The sequence below is a fragment of the Muntiacus reevesi genome, chromosome 1 (genome assembly GCF_963930625.1).
Source record: "Muntiacus reevesi chromosome 1, mMunRee1.1, whole genome shotgun sequence".
NCBI classification, from domain to species: domain Eukaryota; kingdom Metazoa; phylum Chordata; class Mammalia; order Artiodactyla; family Cervidae; genus Muntiacus; species Muntiacus reevesi.
Genome location: NC_089249.1, coordinates 158,875,667 through 158,893,685, shown reverse-complemented (window position 1 = coordinate 158,893,685; position 18,019 = coordinate 158,875,667). Strand labels below are relative to the sequence as shown.

At 54.2% G+C, this 18,019-nt stretch overlaps 1 protein-coding gene across 6 annotated transcripts in view; it reads left to right on the top strand.

Moving 5' to 3' along the window:
* The window catches only part of MAST2 (microtubule associated serine/threonine kinase 2), a 205,195-nt gene extending 187,480 nt beyond the window's left edge, over nt 1-17,715 (top strand). For 4 of the 6 annotated variants that reach the window (XM_065913941.1, XM_065913920.1, XM_065913957.1 and 1 more), the window contains 19 exons: nt 2,682-2,783; nt 5,060-5,192; nt 5,987-6,048; nt 6,303-6,388; nt 6,827-7,035; nt 8,024-8,162; nt 10,082-10,214; nt 10,961-11,126; nt 11,709-11,810; nt 12,053-12,175; nt 12,347-12,456; nt 12,805-12,959; nt 13,161-13,444; nt 13,558-13,755; nt 14,378-14,604; nt 14,817-14,939; nt 15,360-15,496; nt 15,629-15,822; nt 16,125-17,715. In XM_065913941.1, the coding sequence (XP_065770013.1) occupies nt 2,682-2,783; nt 5,060-5,192; nt 5,987-6,048; nt 6,303-6,388; nt 6,827-7,035; nt 8,024-8,162; nt 10,082-10,214; nt 10,961-11,126; nt 11,709-11,810; nt 12,053-12,175; nt 12,347-12,456; nt 12,805-12,959; nt 13,161-13,444; nt 13,558-13,755; nt 14,378-14,604; nt 14,817-14,939; nt 15,360-15,496; nt 15,629-15,822; nt 16,125-17,644 (4,203 nt within the window). In that variant the 3' untranslated portion in view covers nt 17,645-17,715. The remainder of the gene's footprint in view (nt 1-2,681; nt 2,784-5,059; nt 5,193-5,986; nt 6,049-6,302; nt 6,389-6,826; nt 7,036-8,023; nt 8,163-10,081; nt 10,215-10,960; nt 11,127-11,708; nt 11,811-12,052; nt 12,176-12,346; nt 12,457-12,804; nt 12,960-13,160; nt 13,445-13,557; nt 13,756-14,377; nt 14,605-14,816; nt 14,940-15,359; nt 15,497-15,628; nt 15,823-16,124) is intronic. The other 2 variants (XM_065913949.1, XM_065913930.1) reach the window with 1 other exon arrangement.
* Nucleotides 17,716-18,019: the final 304 nt, after the last annotated feature.

Genomic DNA, 18,019 nt, shown 5'->3' with positions numbered 1-18,019 from the left:
ACTGAGTGCTCTATGAATTACCTCACTTTTGTTTATTGTAGTAAGTGTGACCGATGAGCACCAGCTAGAGATGAGTTCTGAGCACAGAGGAGGATATACTGACTCTGTGTGGAGAATTCAGGAAAAGTTAGATCTTGATGAGGAGGTAGGAGTTCACTGGACTTAGGAAGGAGTACAAACAACCTCTCAGAGGTGTGGAGGAACTTGGTACATTCTGGACATTACAGGTAAAGTAGTTTGACATGACTAGAATGAAAGATGCCTGCAGGGAAACCTTGGTAGATGAATATGTTAGTTACTGCACTAATTTAACTTCACAACAGCACTATATGGAAGGTGCTATTATTATTCTCTAAATAAACAGATGAGAAAACCAAAACTTAAAGGGGCCAAGCTAGCCCAAGGTAACTTGTTTCTTGCATAACAGAGTTGGAACCCAAACCCAGGTTATTCATTCCAGAGCCTAAGATCTTACACTTTGAAACAGTTAGTCAGCAAGCATTGACATCTGCTATATAAGAAGCCCCTATGCTAGGCTTAGCATGTGAGGGAAAAAGAAAGACACAGGCTGTCTATTCACAAGGCTCAGCAGCATAGCTGTAGAGACAGTTAATTATAAGACAACATGCTAGTACCATGTGCTATGAGCAAACAGCTAAGAGAACATAGAAAACGGAGCTGTTGCTTCTTGTTCTTCGTGTGTGTGTGTGTGTGATGGATCAGGGGTCTTAGGTGAGCCTTCACACAGTTGATATTTGGGCTGCACCTTAGAAGAGTGAACACAGTTTCATCAAGTGCCCAGCCTCTCTTCTCATTTAATAACCTTTTTTTTTTTTTTTAATTGTCTTCATTTGCTATATTTCTTTTCTTGCAACCTATTCACTATTCAGTGTCCTGCCTTCCACTTTCCCTTCCCATATTCCACTAGAACTGTTTCAGGCAAAAGTCCTGGAAGAACTAACTGGCCAGTTGCCAAATCCTGTGACTTCTCTCAGCCCTCATCTTTGTTTGCCTCTCTGCAGAAGTTTGCACAGTGAAGAAACCTCTCCTTGATCTCCCCTCCCCCTGGTTGTCGTGACACTCTTCTCTCCCGTCTTGCTGCTCCTTCACAAGTTCTCTTAAATACTGGTGTTCCGAGGGACACCCTCCTGAGCATCCATGCTCCCATTCTCCTTCTTCACTCTGATCAGTCCTGTAAGCTCCCATGTCTTCAGTTGTCATCCATTCACTAAGGGTCCCTGCCCGCCTCCATTCTCTTGAGCTGCAGATCCTTCACTTTCCTTCCCACATCAGCTGGTATTCTTTATTGCAAGTAGTAGAGCCACCTCAGAACAGTTTATTATATAAAGTCTGAAAGGGCAGGTCTTAGAGAATTGAAGACAGCAGTGCATCCAGGCTTTCAGAAGGGACCAGAGCTAGAAATGAGAACCTGTGGAAAGCCAGGAAGTGTTCATCTTCCTCTGGTCCACTCTGTTCTCTCTTTGGTAGGTATGCTCATCCTTTTCCCCAAGAACAGATTATACAGTTCTGTCACCCTGATATTAACCGTTGTTGTTCCATCCATCCTTCAGCACCTACATCTCCTCTGGTCAGCTGTTGGGAGTGGGAGAGAAAGTGCAGCCACACAACACGGACTCTAGAAGTCAGAGCAGTTTCCAGAAAAAAGCTCTCCTGGGCTGAGCAGATACCTCAGAAAGTAGCTAGTGTAGTACTTCAGACTCTCCAGGTCCAAAACAGAACTCTTTTCCATCTACTTGCTTTGTCTTTAAAGCTAAAGGAAATATGTTTTCTAGCTATCCCTGGGGCTTCCCTTGTAGCTCAGTTGGTAAAGAATCTGCCTATAATGCAGGAGACCTGGGTTCTATCCCTGGGTCAGGAAGATCCCCTGGAGAAGGAAATGGCAATCCACTCTGGTATTCCTGCCTGGAGAATCCCATGGACAGAGGAGCCTGGTGGCTACAGTCCGTGGGATTGCAAGAGTCACGACTTAGCAACTAAACTACTACTAATGACTACTACCTATCCTTACCTAAACTGCATATCTCTTTATATTATCTATTTCATTTAGGGGTTCACTGAAATTTCCTTAAAATTGGAGCTGCAGTTACCATCTATTCCTGCCTCTCGCACCCCTCAGGGAGGCTCCTAGGTGACTCGGTCTGTCCATTTCCCTCCATTCTTACTTCCTTGACTTATGCCTTTTTCATCTGCACTATTGCCACAGCCTGCTGGTGGGTTTTCTTCCTTTTAGATTTGCCCTCTTTCATGCACCATCCCCACTATAGCCAGAGAGGTCTCTCTGAAGTCCCTGCTGCTCGCATCACTCTCCTGCTTTGAGGTCTTTCTGTTCCTTACAGTCTGTCTGTGGTGGAGCGTGAGCATCAGTGAAGGCTCCAATGAGAGCTGCCTCTTGAGCTGGGGCCTGGTGGGTAAGTGAAGCCTGCTGGATGGAGAAGCAGGTAAAGCGGTGTGTCCGTGTGACATTCCTGTGTCATACAGTGTTCACCAGCTCACATGGCTCCTGCTCATGGCCCACTGACACCCTCTAAGGTCTCTGCTTTGCAGAGCTCTCTGTACTACAAAGCACTTCTCCCCAGAGTCGGCTCTGTTCAGGCCAGTCCTGCTTCGCTCCGCCACGCTGGGCTGGCAGATCACTCAAGCTACCTTTGTCTTCTCTACAGGCTCATGAGCGCTCAGAGAGTTCAGAAGTGGCTTTTGTGATGCAGCTGGTGAAAAAGCTGATGATTGTCATTGCCCGCCCAGCTCGTCTCCTGGAATGCCTGGTGAGTGGGCTTTGGGAAGGTTGGTGGGGGGTGGTGGCTGGAGGGGAGGGAATAGGGACTGCAGAGGAAGTATTCTGCTAACAGCAGAACTGTGGGGGCACCTACTGCCATTTCTGCTGCTGAAGTCCTTATTTAAATATGCCGTACAAGCACTGGGGGACCAAATGAGTCCCTAAGGAAACGCGGACACCCCTGAGGAGAGTGGCAGGGAGAGGTTTCATCTGCCCACCCCACACTGAGCAAGCCCAGGTTAGTGGGGTCCCAGGGCTGAGAAGCACAGGCCAGTTTTGTTTGCACAAGTTGAGTCCACCCTTCATTTGATCATTCAGTGACACTTTACTGAATGCCTTCTTCATTCTAGACGCTGGAGATACAGGTATAAATAAAGCAGAGTCCTGATCCCATAATGCCTCCTCTGCAGCAGGATTAAAATTCATCTTGAATGACTTAGGTATGAGGCCTGAAGATGTGCCAATAATAGTTATGATATTGGCAGAAGTGTTGTAAAGGGGGAAAATCCAAGGTACAGTGGGAACATGGGGAAGGACGTGCTCTGGTCCTTCTCAGGATGGACAGTAATGAATGTTCAGTGAAGGCCCCCTGGGGAACATGAAGCTTAGTCAGCGATTTTGAAGGATAACTGTGAGTTTGCCAGGGGAGAGCCATCAGAAAGGGCATTTGATGGAGTATGGGTGTGTCTGAAGAGCTGATGAGGGACAGACTTGGGAGGTGGATCATGACAGGACCATGAAGGGTGCGGGTTCTTGGCTCAGGAGTTTTTGCTTATCCGTAAGGCCACTGGGAGCCATCAGGAAGTTTAGGTAAGAATGTGATGTGGTTAGATTTACTTTTTAAAACTAAATTTGTAAAGGTATAATTTACATACAGTAAAATATTTGGTTTGGTTATACCATTTGGATATACAGTTCAGTGAGTTTTAACAAATCTACATCTGTCTAGTCACTGCCACAGTTGAGATGGAAGATATTTCTCTCACCTCAGAAAATTTCCTTGTGCCCCTTTGCAGTCAGCCCCTTTCCCCACCCCCACCTTGCCTCCCACTCCAAACAGCCACCTATCTGCTCTTTCACTGTGGTTAAGTTTGCCTTTTATACAGTTTAATATAAATTAAATCATATAGTAAGTTCTGACTTCTTGAACTCAGCATAATTTTGTAGAGGTTCATACATGTTATTGCATGCAGCAGTAATTGGTTACTTTTTATTTCTGAGTAATACTCCATGAGATTTACTCCTGAGAAAGATAACTATGGCTACAACATGGATAGTGAATTGGGGGCAAAGGCAGAATGAGCCAGGGACAGAGGGACAGAGGCCCTTAACGCAGTTCATGTGAGAGAGGGGCACCACGAACTCAGACGGTGGTAGAGAACAGATGAGGAGAGTTGGGTAGAGGGGGTTTATGAAGTAACATTCTGACTAGACAGGGACGGAGGAGGAAGGTAATAGAAGGTAAAGTCTAAGCAATAAGTGGTGATGGTATTTTCTAAACCCTTGCGACCAGAGGTAAAGAAAAGCAGTGGAGGCTGGGATTGTGGTGACCAGAGGGCTGCTCCCACAACAACATGAAGTCTGTGATTAAACAGGCTGGCAGTTAAGTCTGGGCTTGTGCAGTGGTTTTCTGTTTCTCCCTACCTCTGTGGCCATGGTCAAATCCATGCATCTCTGTGAGACTTGACATCCTCCCCAAGATCATAGAGGTATCATCAGGGCATAGCGCCATGTGACACTTAGTAGGCACTCAGTCAGTGAGGCCCTCGTTACTCTGTGCTCTGGACAGACAAGGACTTCTGTGCTGTGTCCATATGGCTCTCTAGACCCCAGGACACAGGGGTTGCTCAGTAGATGCCTGACAGCATGGGTGTGTACCAGCAGGGCTGTGAAGTGTGATTGAAGGTGGGCCGGGACTCCCCCTCTGCACTAGGTGTGGGAACACACCAGACAGTGCTGTGTCTGGCTGGCACAAGACTTTGGACCAGGCAGATAGGCAGAGCTCTCTAGAAACCCAAAGCTCTGAGTTTTCTTGCTGTAGAAGACAGCAGATATCTAGGATGTCTGATTTGGAGATGACCTTTAAGACAGCTTTGTCCCCGTTGGTCCCTGACTCATGATGTTTCTGGGGATTCTGGGGTAGGGGTGTCCATCACAAAGAGGAAGTCTTCCTATTCCTCCTGCTCTGGGTAAATGTCTTAAAACTATAAAGGCAGTAAGTTCGCTTGTAGCTCTCACCACTGACTACCTCTCTCCCCGGTACAGGAGTTTGACCCTGAAGAGTTCTACCACCTGTTAGAAGCAGCTGAGGGCCACGCCAAAGAGGGACAAGGGATTAAATGTGACATTCCCCGCTACATCGTTAGCCAACTGGGCCTCACACGGGATCCCCTAGAGGGTGAGCATGCAGCCTCGTGGCTGCAAAGAGGCCCCACAGCCTACAAGCTCTAACAGCAGGGAAGCCACTGGGGGAAGAGGGATAGTTGAACAGGGACACAACACAGCCTCAGGGGCCCGAGGGCTGTAGGTAGACCCTGTGTTCTGTGTCATAAAAAAGCCACTCCTTCGAGATCCTCCACATCTGCCTTCTGACACCCAAGCGGGGTTGTCTTGGGTGCATCTGGGTTGGATTTAGATCCTAAAGGTCAAAAGAGGTCAACACAAGGACCACAATCACATTTTCAAAAATGGTCACCTAGTCTGCATGCTTGCCTCTCCTGTTGCCACCTTACAGGTCCCCGTGTGTCTTTGGGGTGGTCCTGACTCGGGCTTCACACTGAATCCCTCGTGAAGATGGGCGTCTGAGTCCCTTGTCTCTAGTCGCCCTGCCCCTGCCTTTCCTACTTCCTGGCCTCATCCAGCAGAGCAGAGTCTTGGCCAGCAGGACAGGGGCCGGCTACCAGCTTCAGGCCTGTTTTCAGCCAATGTCCCAAGTTTGAGGGAAGCTTTATAGAATTTCCCAGGCCTTTTGAATGGCACTGGACTTAGAGAGATACGAGTGGCAATGTTATTTGGCAAACAAGTCCAAAAGCTGTGAATCCGCTAAAGTCGGAGCCGCAAGACCGCCTCCCAGACTGGTGCAGGAAGCATTTGTGCTCCCCTCCATGCGTCTGTCCTGTGACGTGAGCGGACGGCTGAGAGGTCTGATGTTGCCGCGCACACTTTTGTCTTGTGTCCTTGCTTTGTTTCTAGAAATGGCCCAGTTGAGCAGCTATGACAGTCCTGACACTCCGGAGACAGATGATTCAGTCGAGGTAAAGACTCTGAGCTCTTGCCTCAACCCTGGAGCCTGGGCCCTGTGAAGTACAGGCTGTGGATTCTCTCAGAGACTGTGCGCAGGAGGGCCAGGGAGAGGGTGGTTGCTGCACTGTCTGAGAGGCTGTTCTGCTCTGGGGAGAGCAGGGAGGCTCTGGCAGGGCTGAGCTGGGCAGACACTGGAGCACTGCCTCCTCGGGTGTGTGCGCTCTGACGAGCATGCCTGCCCCCTGCCTTTTCCCTTGTCTTCCAGGGCCGTGGGGCATCTCTGACATCGAAAAAGACACCCTCTGAGGAGGACTTTGAAACAATTAAGCTCATCAGCAATGGCGCCTATGGGTAAAGGCAGGGGTCAGGGTGTGGCCGGGACTGCAACTCAGTTGGCCTGTGGGCTCTTCCTTCTGGAAGTGAGTGGTACCTGGTCCTCTGGGCAGCAGTACTGTCCCTCAGGATGGCCCTTCTGCCTCCCTGAAGCCTCCTGGAGAGGCGAGAGTGCAGTTCCCTCTGACATCTGAGCATGGTGCCTTTCCTGGGCAAGAGCCCCTCTTCCCTTGGGGGCACTCGTCCTCTCGTGAGCTCTGAGGAGTGGGTGAGTTGTGTCCTCAGGAACTTGACGAGCTCCCGGGGCAGGCCCTTGGGTCCTTCTCACTGTTGAGCACTGCCTGCCCCTCTGTTCCATACACTGATTAGGTGTGAGAGGAGTCAGTTTGACCCCCAGGCTGGCAGTGGGGAGGGCATGGCCAAGGGCCGTGGAAAGCAGACGGGCTTTGCTTCCAGGGCCGTGTTCCTGGTGCGGCACAAGTCCACCCGGCAGCGCTTTGCCATGAAGAAGATCAACAAGCAGAACCTGATCCTAAGGAACCAGATCCAGCAGGCCTTCGTGGAGCGGGACATACTGACTTTTGCCGAGAACCCCTTTGTGGTCAGCATGTTCTGCTCCTTTGAAACCAAGCGCCACCTGTGCATGGTGATGGAGTATGTGGAAGGTACTGGGGGACAGGTGGCCTGCCTTGGGGGCCAAGGCACAGTCAGAGACAGCCCTGATCAGGGACCAGCAGCTTTGCGTGGGCGTGACGTTTCAGGGCCCAGCTTCCCCACCTGTTCTTGGCCCTGGTTTCTGCTTTAGGATTGTAGAGACCATTTGGCCATGGCGGGCACCACGTGCCGTGCCTCTCCCAGGGAGAGGCTTCTGGAGCAGTAGCTGCCATGAGGCTGCCCACGTCAGGCACAGAGAGAGACACTCTGGGACGGGATGTATCTGCCCCTCAGCTGTAAAATCTGTGCCCAAAGCCTGCACAGCCCACAGCCTGCTGGCGCCACACAGGACCGAGGAGGCAGTAGAGCCACCCATGCCCAGGGTCAGTCGCTGGGAGGATTGCATCTGGGCCCTTGGGAGAAAGGCAGGCTGCCACCCCAACAGATGGGCTTTAGAGGGGCACCCCTTAAAGAGCACACAGCATGCTCGGGACGGCACAGAAGAGCAGAGTGGAGCACAGCTTCTCCGGTGGCCTTCCCTCTCCCTTCGTCAGGGCTGTGTACAGCTTCCAAAGATATTTTGCCTAAGTCTTGAAGCTGAACAACACTCCCCTTTTAATTCCTTGGGTATGTGCTGGGAGTTTACAATGTTACTGTACTCAAAACTAAAGGACAGCCAACAGGAAGGAAATAACTTACATGCTGAAATCTCAGCCAGACGTGTTTACAATAAACAGGATTCCCACCCAAAAATAACTTAGTCCTGTCCCAACAAGTCAACTTACAGGCATAGAGGCCTGGGTTCCTTCCTTTTTTGGCCTTGACAGTCCCTGGCCGATTCCTCTTACTCCTGCTCCTGTCCACAGTCTGTCTCAGGGGTGCTAGAGTCACCGTCTCTGGCACCGGGGAGTTTGGTGATGCCATCTCCCCTGGGGCCTCTGAGACCATCGGGAGCAGGGCGCTGGCCCCCTCCCTCATGGCAGCCCGGGCTCGTTGCAGGAGGAGACTGCGCCACGCTGCTGAAGAACATCGGGGCTCTGCCTGTGGACATGGTGCGCCTGTACTTTGCAGAAACCGTGCTAGCCCTGGAGTACTTACACAATTATGGCATCGTGCACCGTGACCTCAAGCCTGACAAGTATGCCCACTCTCCGAGTCCCTTGTCTAGGGTCTCAAGATAAATGAAGGCAGACACAGCATGTTTGAATCTATCCCAAATGGCTACTCATGTGGGTGTGCACCTGGGCTTGGTACTCTAACCCCTGACTATCCTCAGATGCAAAGAACATTGACAGCAAGGTCCAGCAGGGGCACTGTAAGGCTTTGGTGACATCAAATAATCAGTGAGGAGCTCTACCCAAGAACCCAAGCAGGAGCAAAAGAATCCACACATCTAGTAGATGGCAGAGCAAGTGGCCTGACATTTACTGACATGTGCTCCGTGCCAAGCACTGTATTCTCGTCCCTGCTCTATAGAGCTTAAGTCAGTGTGGGTGACTCTGTCATGCTGAGGAGCAGGATATGCAAAGGCACAGACAGGTATGAGGAACTACAAATAGTACAGTATGGCTGAAGCTGAGATTGTTAGAGTAGTGATTGAGGGGCAGGGTTGGACCATCAACGGACCTTTTATTTAGTTTGTGTTGAGTTTTAAAGGGTCCTAGAGAATCTGTGACCCAGGGCTTCCCTGGTGGCTCAGACAGCAAAGAATCCCCCTGTGTTGCAGGAGACCTGGGTTCGATTCCTGGGTTGGGAAGATCCCCTGAAGGAGGGCATGGCAACCCATTCCAATATTCTTGCCTGGAAAATTCCCATGGACAGAGAGGAGCCTGGCGGGCTACAGTCCATGGGGTTGCAAAGAGTCGGACACAACTGAGCGACTAAGCGCAGAATACACACAGAGTCTCTGAAGGGTCTGTTAACCACAGGGTGACACACTCAGACTTTGATTTAGGTTTAGGAGGATCACTGCCCATGGAAAGAGGTGGTGAGACCACAGCGGTAGACTAGGCCCCAAACAGCATTGCCTGCCCTGGAGCAGAGTCAGGCGGGAGAAGAGAGGAGCAGAGTCAGGCGGGAGAAGAGAGGGATGGGGAAGTGGGAAGGAAATGGTAAGGCTGGGGTGAGAGAGCAGGCTGGGACATCTTCCACGTTTCCGTCTTGAGGCCGGAGTGATAAACCTCTGTGATGGAAAGCCGCTTTGACATTAGACAGACTGCATTCATAGAGCTCGTTAACCCTCTGAGCTCGGGTTGGTGAAAATTAAACCTCTTTGAGCTTTGTGTTCCTCCTCTTGGGGATGATAATACCTGCTTTGGTTGTGTTATTCCTCTATAAGACCTTTCATGAGCCAGAATATTTTTATAAGCAATCACTAAAGCACTTACCAAAGAGCTCAGTAGGTAAGAGAAACACTGCTTTTCACTGAGAAGAGGACCCATTTGGAGGCATGAGCTTGTTTGGACAGGTTGAGTTCATGGTGCCTGTAGGGCTTCTGGCAGTGAGTAGGTGTGGAGCTCATGAAAGAAGTCAGAGCCGGAGATACTAGGGAATACAGGGGTAGCAGGGCTGAAGCCTTTGGCACAAAATGAAATGGCTCAGGCAGAGTGTGTGAAGGGGAAAAGACAGTTCCCTGTGAGATCTTAGAGCCCTCCCAAGTCCAGCTGTAGATGTGGGATGAGATCATTGTGCCCCTTTCCCCCTCTCCCTGATTTGGGGTGTTGCGAGCCCCCCAGGTCAGGAGAGGGGACCGGACATGGCTGGAGCCTAAGGACAGGGCTGACCACTTGCAGAAGAAAGCTTGTTGCTCAGCCGGCTGATACTTTCCCTTAGTAAAGAGTGCAGTCAAGGGCAGTAAACAAAGGTGACTTGGCGGGCTGGTGGGCAAAAGGCAGGTTAGTTGCTCATGCAGAGTGCAGTTCTTACACAGCTAGAGCTGTTTGTTCTCTCACAGCTGCCTGTCCCCCTGCCTGAGTGGGGAGAGGGGGAGTATACTAAAGTCAGCACTCTTGGAAGACCAGGAAATAAATCCAGACATTTGTTTCTCTGGTTTCCCAGCCTGCTGATTACATCCATGGGTCACATCAAGCTCACAGATTTTGGCCTTTCCAAAATCGGCCTCATGAGTCTGACCACAAACTTGTACGAAGGCCACATTGAAAAGGATGCGCGGGAGTTCCTGGACAAGCAGGTAAGAAGAACGGTTGAGACTTTGGGGGTTGAATTCCAGGCTGCAGAGTAAGGGCTGGGGGCCACATGCTTCCCCTGCAGCTCAGTGTTAAGACTGAGGGCGCCTGTCTTTTCCTGTATGTGGTTCCAGGGAGGTGCCGAGGGAGGGAGCACCTTTGGAAACAGGGTGGCCTATGAGAATCAGATGGATAGGAAATCCGAAATCATCTTCCTCCTGGGGCTTCAGAGAAGACCGGTCACAGGACCATTGACACTCTCAGAGCCAACACGAGGTCGATCCTGAGCCTCCTGGCCTCAGTGAAGGGCAGAGCTCCCCCGGCGCCTATGTCCTGGGAACACAGTTCCAAGTCTCCACTAGGCTGCATCTGGAGAGTAGCCTCTGGGCATTTCCTGATTTGATATTTCGGGTTGTGACTGTTCATAAGTAGTAGTAGTCAAGTGGCCACAGGATCTGTTCTTTGGGAGGCTGGAGGGCAGAGACCAGTTGTGGGCACCACATGTCAAGAGGGATAGAACTAGACGTTTCAGTTAGTTAGGAAATACGTAGACTCACCCCACCGATAGTGCCAGCTCTGGTAGCCTGGGGCTCCTGTCACTCCTGCTCATTAACCAGAGTGCACTGAGTCTTCCTTCAGAGACTTTCTGCTCCAGAAGCGGAAGCACCCCCACCCACCCAGCCACCCATCCTGTCACCCATGCCAGGTGACCGTCTCAGGATGCTGAGCCCCCCAACTTCTCTGTGCCCAGGTATGTGGGACCCCAGAGTACATTGCGCCTGAGGTGATCCTGCGGCAGGGCTATGGGAAGCCAGTGGACTGGTGGGCTATGGGCATCATCCTGTACGAGTTCCTGGTGGGCTGCGTCCCTTTCTTTGGAGACACTCCGGAGGAGCTCTTTGGGCAAGTGATCAGTGGTAGGTACTATCTCTCCAGCCCACTGCGGGGACAGAATCCAGATCCACAAATATGATTTACACAAGCATCTGTGAGGCTTACGAGTTCTTGCTCTGAATTCTTATGTGTGTGTTTGGTGTGCTTGCTTCAGATGTGCACGTGCACACCCTGTGTGTCACCTAGCACTTGTTCTGATTGTTTGTGATCCCGCATATGTGCATGGGTGTACTTGTGCCATGAGTGTGAGTTCTGTGTGTGTGTGTGTGTGTGTGTGTGTGTGTGAGTGTACATGTGTCAGGAGTATAAAGGCAGGGTGAGCTAGAGATCAGAAGAGGGGACGCCACTGCTTTTCAGTGGCCGCTCTGGATCAAAGAGCCAGCCGTGGTCAAGGATGTGGGAGATTCCCCCAGAGAGAGAGGAACTTGTGCAACTTAAAGGAAATGTGTCCCAGGCAAGGCTTTCAGGGCTCTGGACTGGGCCCTTTATACCTCCCCATGGCATATCCTATCCTAGGACCCTCTTCTCCAGCTCCCCACTCTGCCCGCGACTTCTAAGACCTTCTCTAACCTACTCCTTCCCTTGTCACCCCGATAACTCTTCAGATGAGATTGTGTGGCCTGAGGGGGACGATGCACTGCCGCCGGACGCCCAAGATCTCACCTCCAAACTGCTCCACCAGAACCCACTGGAGAGACTGGGCACAGGTGGGACAGGCCCCAGTAAGCTGTCTCAGCACTTGCAAGAGGGAGGGGCGGGGCTGTCCATGTAACTGGGAGGTTCAGGCTTCAGGTGTGGGCAGCACCCCTGGTTCCTGACTGCCATGCTCCCTGTGGGCTGAAGAAGATGCTGTTGGAGCTGAGGCCTCCAGGCCCAGCCTCTTGGGAACTAGGTTCTCACTGGATGTGCTGACCTGGACTCCACCTGCCCAAACCATCCCTGTCCACAGGCAGTGCCTATGAGGTGAAGCAGCACCCATTCTTCACTGGTCTGGACTGGACAGGACTTCTTCGCCAGAAGGCTGAATTTATCCCTCAGCTGGAGTCAGAGGACGATACCAGCTACTTTGACAGTAAGGCCACTGGTGGGACAGGGAGGAGTGGGAATCCTACCTGCACCCAGAGACACTTGTGTGCCCTGAGCTTGGTATTGGGAGTCACTTCTCCAGGCCTTCCTGAGGTCTGATGGGGTTGAAAGAGGCCAACACCAGGGCCTCTGAAAGGCACTGTTGTGTGTGTCCCAGCCCGCTCAGAGCGATACCACCACGTGGACTCGGAGGACGAGGAGGAAGTGAGTGAGGATGGCTGCCTTGAGATTCGCCAGTTCTCGTCCTGTTCTCCAAGGTTCAGCAAGGTGCGACCGGTGCAGCCCCAGCTGGAGAATTGGGAGGAGCAGAGCTGTTGAGGGGTGTGCTGGGCACACCTAAGGGGGCCCGGCTAGCGCTCTCTCCAGGAAAAGAGGGGAGAGGGCCGCACCTGTGCGGGGTGAATGCTTCCAGGTCTACTCAGGGCCCTGAGGTATGAGATGCTGGGTGGGGCCAGGTCAGACCAGTGGAATGGCTGTTTCCTTGAATGTCCATCAGCTGTGTACAGGGGAGGAAAGGGGAGAATCAGCTCCAGTTCCTGGGCTCCAGGCGCCGGGGATCCTTTGTGGCCCGTGGTGTGGTGGTTGGGCATCCCGGCAGGCGTCCTGTGCCCTCAGGTGTACAGCAGCATGGAGCGGCTCTCGCTGCTCGAGGAGCGCCGGACGCCACCCCCCACCAAGCGCAGCCTGAGTGAGGAGAAGGAGGACCGCACGGACGGCCTGGCAGAGCTGAGGGGCCGAGAGCGGAGCTGGGTGATCGGCTCCCCTGAGATGTGAGCGCTCAGAGCTCGGCCAGGGTGGGCGGCACGGCCATCCGTGGGGCGGTCACCGATGATGGGGAGGGATGTGATGCCGTGAGGGGGCTTCGCGCGTTCGGCTCCCGGAGGGAGGGTCTGTGAGCCGAGCCCCCGAAGAAGCCTGAGCTGGAGGAGGGAGGCCGCCAGGCCCTCCACCCTCGGCCTCGTGTCTCCCAGATTACGGAAGCGGCTGTCGGTGTCCGAGTCGTCTCACACGGAGAGCGATTCCAGCCCTCCACTCACAGTGCGGCGCCACTGCTCGGGCCTCCTGGACGTGCCTCGCTTCCCGGAGGGCACTGAGGAGGCTGTTGGCGCCTCCAGGAGGCAGCAGCAGGAGGGTTCATGGCTTCTGACTCCGCTGTCTGGAGAAGGAATGTCTGGGCCTGCCCTGGAAAGGCCGGCAGAGCGACGACTGAAGCTGGAGGAGGAGCCTGCAGGCCAGAGCAGCGCCCCCAACCCAGGTGCGGCACCGCGAGTGGAGGGCCTGGCTGGGGTGCTGCGGGGGCAGGCGGGGGGATGTTGCGGAGGGGGGGATCAGCTGCACAGTGGGCCTCATTGCTCGCTTGGTCCACAGCCATGGAGACCCGAGGAGGCCGCGGAACCCCACAGCTAGCGGAGGGAGCCACAGCCAAGGCCATCAGCGACCTGGCAGTGCGCAGGGCCCGCCACCGGCTGCTCTCTGGGGACTCCATAGAAAAGCGCACCGCTCGCCCCATCAACAAAGTGATCAAGTCCGCCTCAGCCACAGCCCTGTCCCTCCTCATTCCTGCCGGTGAGCCCCCTCGGGAGTGAAGATCAGGATTCATAGCAAGGGGCTTGGCCTCTCTGTGGGCCTGTGGCCAGGGGTCTCCCCCCAGCAGGTGTGTCTGTGTGTTGTGTTGAGGAGCAGATGTCCGAAAGACTGCGTGTCACTGCTGTCCGTTTGTTATGGGAGTGTCAGTCTCAGGGGGTGTATGTGTGTGCACCCGAAGACAGATAGCACTGTGTGGCAAGTGCAGGCTCCAAGGCAGAGAGCTTACATTCAGATCCTGGCTCCATCTCTAAAGGGCCCTTGTTCTTGAGGAAGTTGCTTAACTGCTTTGAACTTCAAATTCCTCATCAAAAAATGTGAATATCCATAATGGTAGCTCATAGGATAATTGTGACATTCAAATATGAAGCGCTCTTATGGTCCTTAGTACATATAAGTAAGCACTCAGCAAATGCTCACTGCCATTTTCCATCACCTCCTGGGTCTGTGAGGGTCTGGGCGCATGAAGGGGCTTTACTGCCCGGAGGCTGTGGGGAAAACAGGGCTGGAGGCAGGCTCTGTGCCTAGAGCTATGTGGGAGCAACAGCCCAAATGGGCCAGGCTCGAGCGTGGACCCGCTAAGTCCCAGCTTCTCTTTCTCCAGAGCACCACTCCTGCTCTCCACTGGCCAGCCCCATGTCCCCACATTCCCAGTCATCCAACCCATCATCCAGGGACTCTTCTCCAAGCAGGGACTTCCTGCCAGCCCTCAGCAGCTTACGGCCCCCCATTGTCATTCACCGAGCCGGCAAGAAGTATGGCTTCACCCTACGGGCCATCCGTGTCTACATGGGTGACTCAGATGTCTACACCGTGCACCACATGGTGTGGGTATGTTGGGCCGTCCAGACCTGTTGTCCCCCAGCTTCATCACTCCTCTTCCTGCCTCTTACTAGGGCCTGTCTGTCCCTGTTTCTGTCCCTGCCCACACCACCCTCCAGGGTCAAAGGGTGGGGCAGAGGGGATCACAGCTCGATGAGCAGAAGTAGGCCCACGCTTCATGCTCAGGCTCCAGACTGAGGACTGTTCTCTCCCCGGCACAGCATGTGGAGGACGGAGGTCCAGCCAGTGAGGCAGGGCTGCGTCAGGGGGACCTCATCACGCACGTCAATGGGGAGCCCGTGCATGGGCTGGTGCACACAGAGGTGGTGGAGCTGATCCTGAAGGTCAGTGCTGGGTGTGCCGCCTGCAACCCCTGAGTGACCCCAGCCTAGAGTCTGTGACTGGCCATGGGGGAGTGGGGGCACACGCACAGTTGGCCCTTAAGATAGGTGTGCATACACATGGGGGTGGCTGGAACCGAGAGTTTTCACTGGAAGGTGACACCCTCCTTGACCAAGGCAGGGATCCTGCCAAGCTGTGGAATGGAGGATAGGCCTGTGAGCCACTTCTCTCTCTTCCCAACCCTGAGCCACTCGGGCTCCAGTGGAGCTGTTTCCTGCTCTGTGAAGAGGGGAGGCGGTCCCTGTTTCAGACCTGGTGCTGCAGAGGCAGAAGCTCATGCTGTGCACAGCCATGCCGGGAGCAAGGGACCGGGGCAGGAACATGGCCGCGGCCTGAGCCTGGGCACATGTTCTGTTCCCCAGAGTGGAAACAAGGTGTCTATTTCAACAACTCCCCTGGAGAACACGTCCATTAAGGTGGGGCCCGCTCGGAAGGGCAGCTACAAGGCCAAGATGGCCCGAAGGAGCAAGCGGAGCCGGGGCAAGGATGGACAAGAAAGGTGAGCCAGACTCAGTCACAGGGGTCTGCTCTCAGCCATGCCAGGGCCAGTGTGTGCTGGGGACCCCAGCCCCGGGCCCGTGTGTGCTGTGCCCCGGTCAGAGCTCAGACCACCTCTGACCTCATTCTGCAGCAGAAAAAGGAGCTCCCTGTTCCGGAAGATCACCAAGCAGGCATCCCTGCTCCACACCAGCCGCAGCCTGTCCTCCCTTAACCGCTCCCTATCATCCGGTGAGAGTGGGCCAGGCTCGCCCACACACAGCCACAGCCTTTCTCCCCGCTCTCCCACGCAGGGCTACCGAGTGACCCCTGAAGCTGTGCACTCAGGTATGGAGGGTTCCCCGCAGGTTGCAGAGCAGCCCCCTGGAGGTGGCGGAGTCCTGGGCCCTCTGTGCATCTCACCCCGTCCCTCTCCAAGGCTCTTGCTCAGCCCACCCCCAGCAGATCCAGCAGTCCTGGGGAGGAGGTGACAGGTGGGGGATGACCTCATGTCTGTAGCCCGAGCTCTGGTTTCCTGGTGGGGTCACCTTGATGATCTGGGACATTCCAGGGCTAAGCCCTGTTTTTCCCCTCAGTCAGTTCTAAGAGCTAACTCCTCTACCTCTGTGTGTGTGTCTGTCTGTGCAAAGTGGGGGGGAATTCATCACAGAGCAGCTCCCCCAGCTCCAGCGTGCCCAGCTCTCCTGCCGGCTCTGGGCACACACGACCGAGCTCCCTCCACGGTCTGGCGCCCAAGCTCCAACGTCAGTACCGCTCTCCAAGGCGCAAGTCAGCAGGCAGCATCCCGCTGTCACCACTGGCCCACACCCCTTCACCACCGCCAGCTGCTTCGCCTCAGCGTTCCCCATCACCCCTGTCCGGCCACGGGGCCCAGGCCTTCCCCAAGCTCCACTTGTCGCCTCCCCTAGGCCGGCAGCTCTCACGGCCCAAGAGCGCGGAGCCGCCCCGCTCACCACTACTTAAGAGGGTGCAGTCGGCTGAAAAACTGGCGGCTGCTCTGGCTGCTTCTGAGAAGAAGCTCGCCACTTCTCGAAAACAGAGCCTTGACCTGCCCCACCCCGAGCTAAAGAAGGAATTGCCGCCCAGGGAAGTCAGCCCTCTGGAGGTAGTTGGGACCAGGAGTGTGCTGTCTGGAAAGGGGGCGCTGCCAGGGAAAGGGGTGTTGCAGGCTGCTCCCTCACGGGCCCTAGGGACCCTCCGCCAGGACCGGGCTGAGCGGCGAGAGTCGCTGCAGAAGCAGGAAGCCATCCGGGAAGTTGACTCTTCGGAAGATGACACTGATGAGGGGCCTGAGAACGGCCAAGGTGTTCAGGAGCCAAGCTTGGTACCCCACCAAGAAGCGGGCCAGGATCCACCCCTCAGAGGAGCAGGAGAGGGTGAAGAAGAGGATGCCTTCTTGCCCAGGGATCCCAGGGGCCAGGGCCCAGTGGTCCCAGGCCTCCTGACCGGGGTCACACTGGGATCTCCCAGAATGGAAGGCCCTGGTGTCCCCCAGAAGAAGCTTGGGATGATACAGGCCTTTGAAGAGGCTTCCAGCTCCTTGTCCTCAACCCCCAATCTGGGGAAGGCTGGCCCCACAGACCCCGTCCCTGCTGAAGGCTGCTGGAAGGCCCAGCACCTCCACACCCAGGCACTGACAGCACTTTGTCCGAGCTCTTCAGGACTCACCCCTGCCAGCTGTTCCGCTGCCTCCACCCCTGGAGAGCTGGACCCATGGTCCTGGAAATTCCTCTTCAAGGGTCCTGACAGGCCATCCCCGACCGGAAAGGCAGCAATGGAAGATGGGCCAGCCAACTCTCAAGATTTGGAAACTACAACTCCAGGCCACCCTGCAAACCTGTCCCCCAGACAGGAGGGGAAGTCATGGCCACCCAGTGCCCCTGGGCTGGCCCATCCGCCTTGTGAGGTTCCCAGCCAGAGCTGGCTATGGGAGTCTGAGTGTGCACAGAGAGAGAAAGAGGAGCCAGCGCAGGGCACCACCAAAGTGCCTGATGCCTCAGGTGACAGGAGGCAGGACGTTCCATGCAAGAGCTGCCCTTTCACCCCAGAGCCTGGGCCCAGCCTGCTCCAGAAGGGCCAAGACCCAGGGAGCCCTCAGAAGCATCAGGACTCGGCATTGGCACCTGATGAGCTTTTAAAGCAAACATAGAACTTGTTTGCCATTTCTTGCACTCGGTCCTGTGTAATACACACTCTTGGAAACTATGTCTTTTGCTTGCTTCTTTCCTTCAGTTAATACAAATGTAACGTAAGGTCCTGTGATACTGAGAATATGATGGTGAATGAGACAGCTCCCACTATCCTGGGAGGGGAGCCTAAGCCAGCGAGGCTTCCCAGACACTGTGGTGTCTAAGCTCAAACCTGAAGGATAGATGATAGGTAGTAACTTGCTAGAAGAGTGAGGATTTAGTGTGAGAAAGAATGTCCAGAGAAAGCACACAGCATTTGCTATATACCTGGTATGTTCGAAGAACTAAAAATAACTCAAACTGGTATTTGAGTCTAGTGAGTTAGGCTAGGGCCA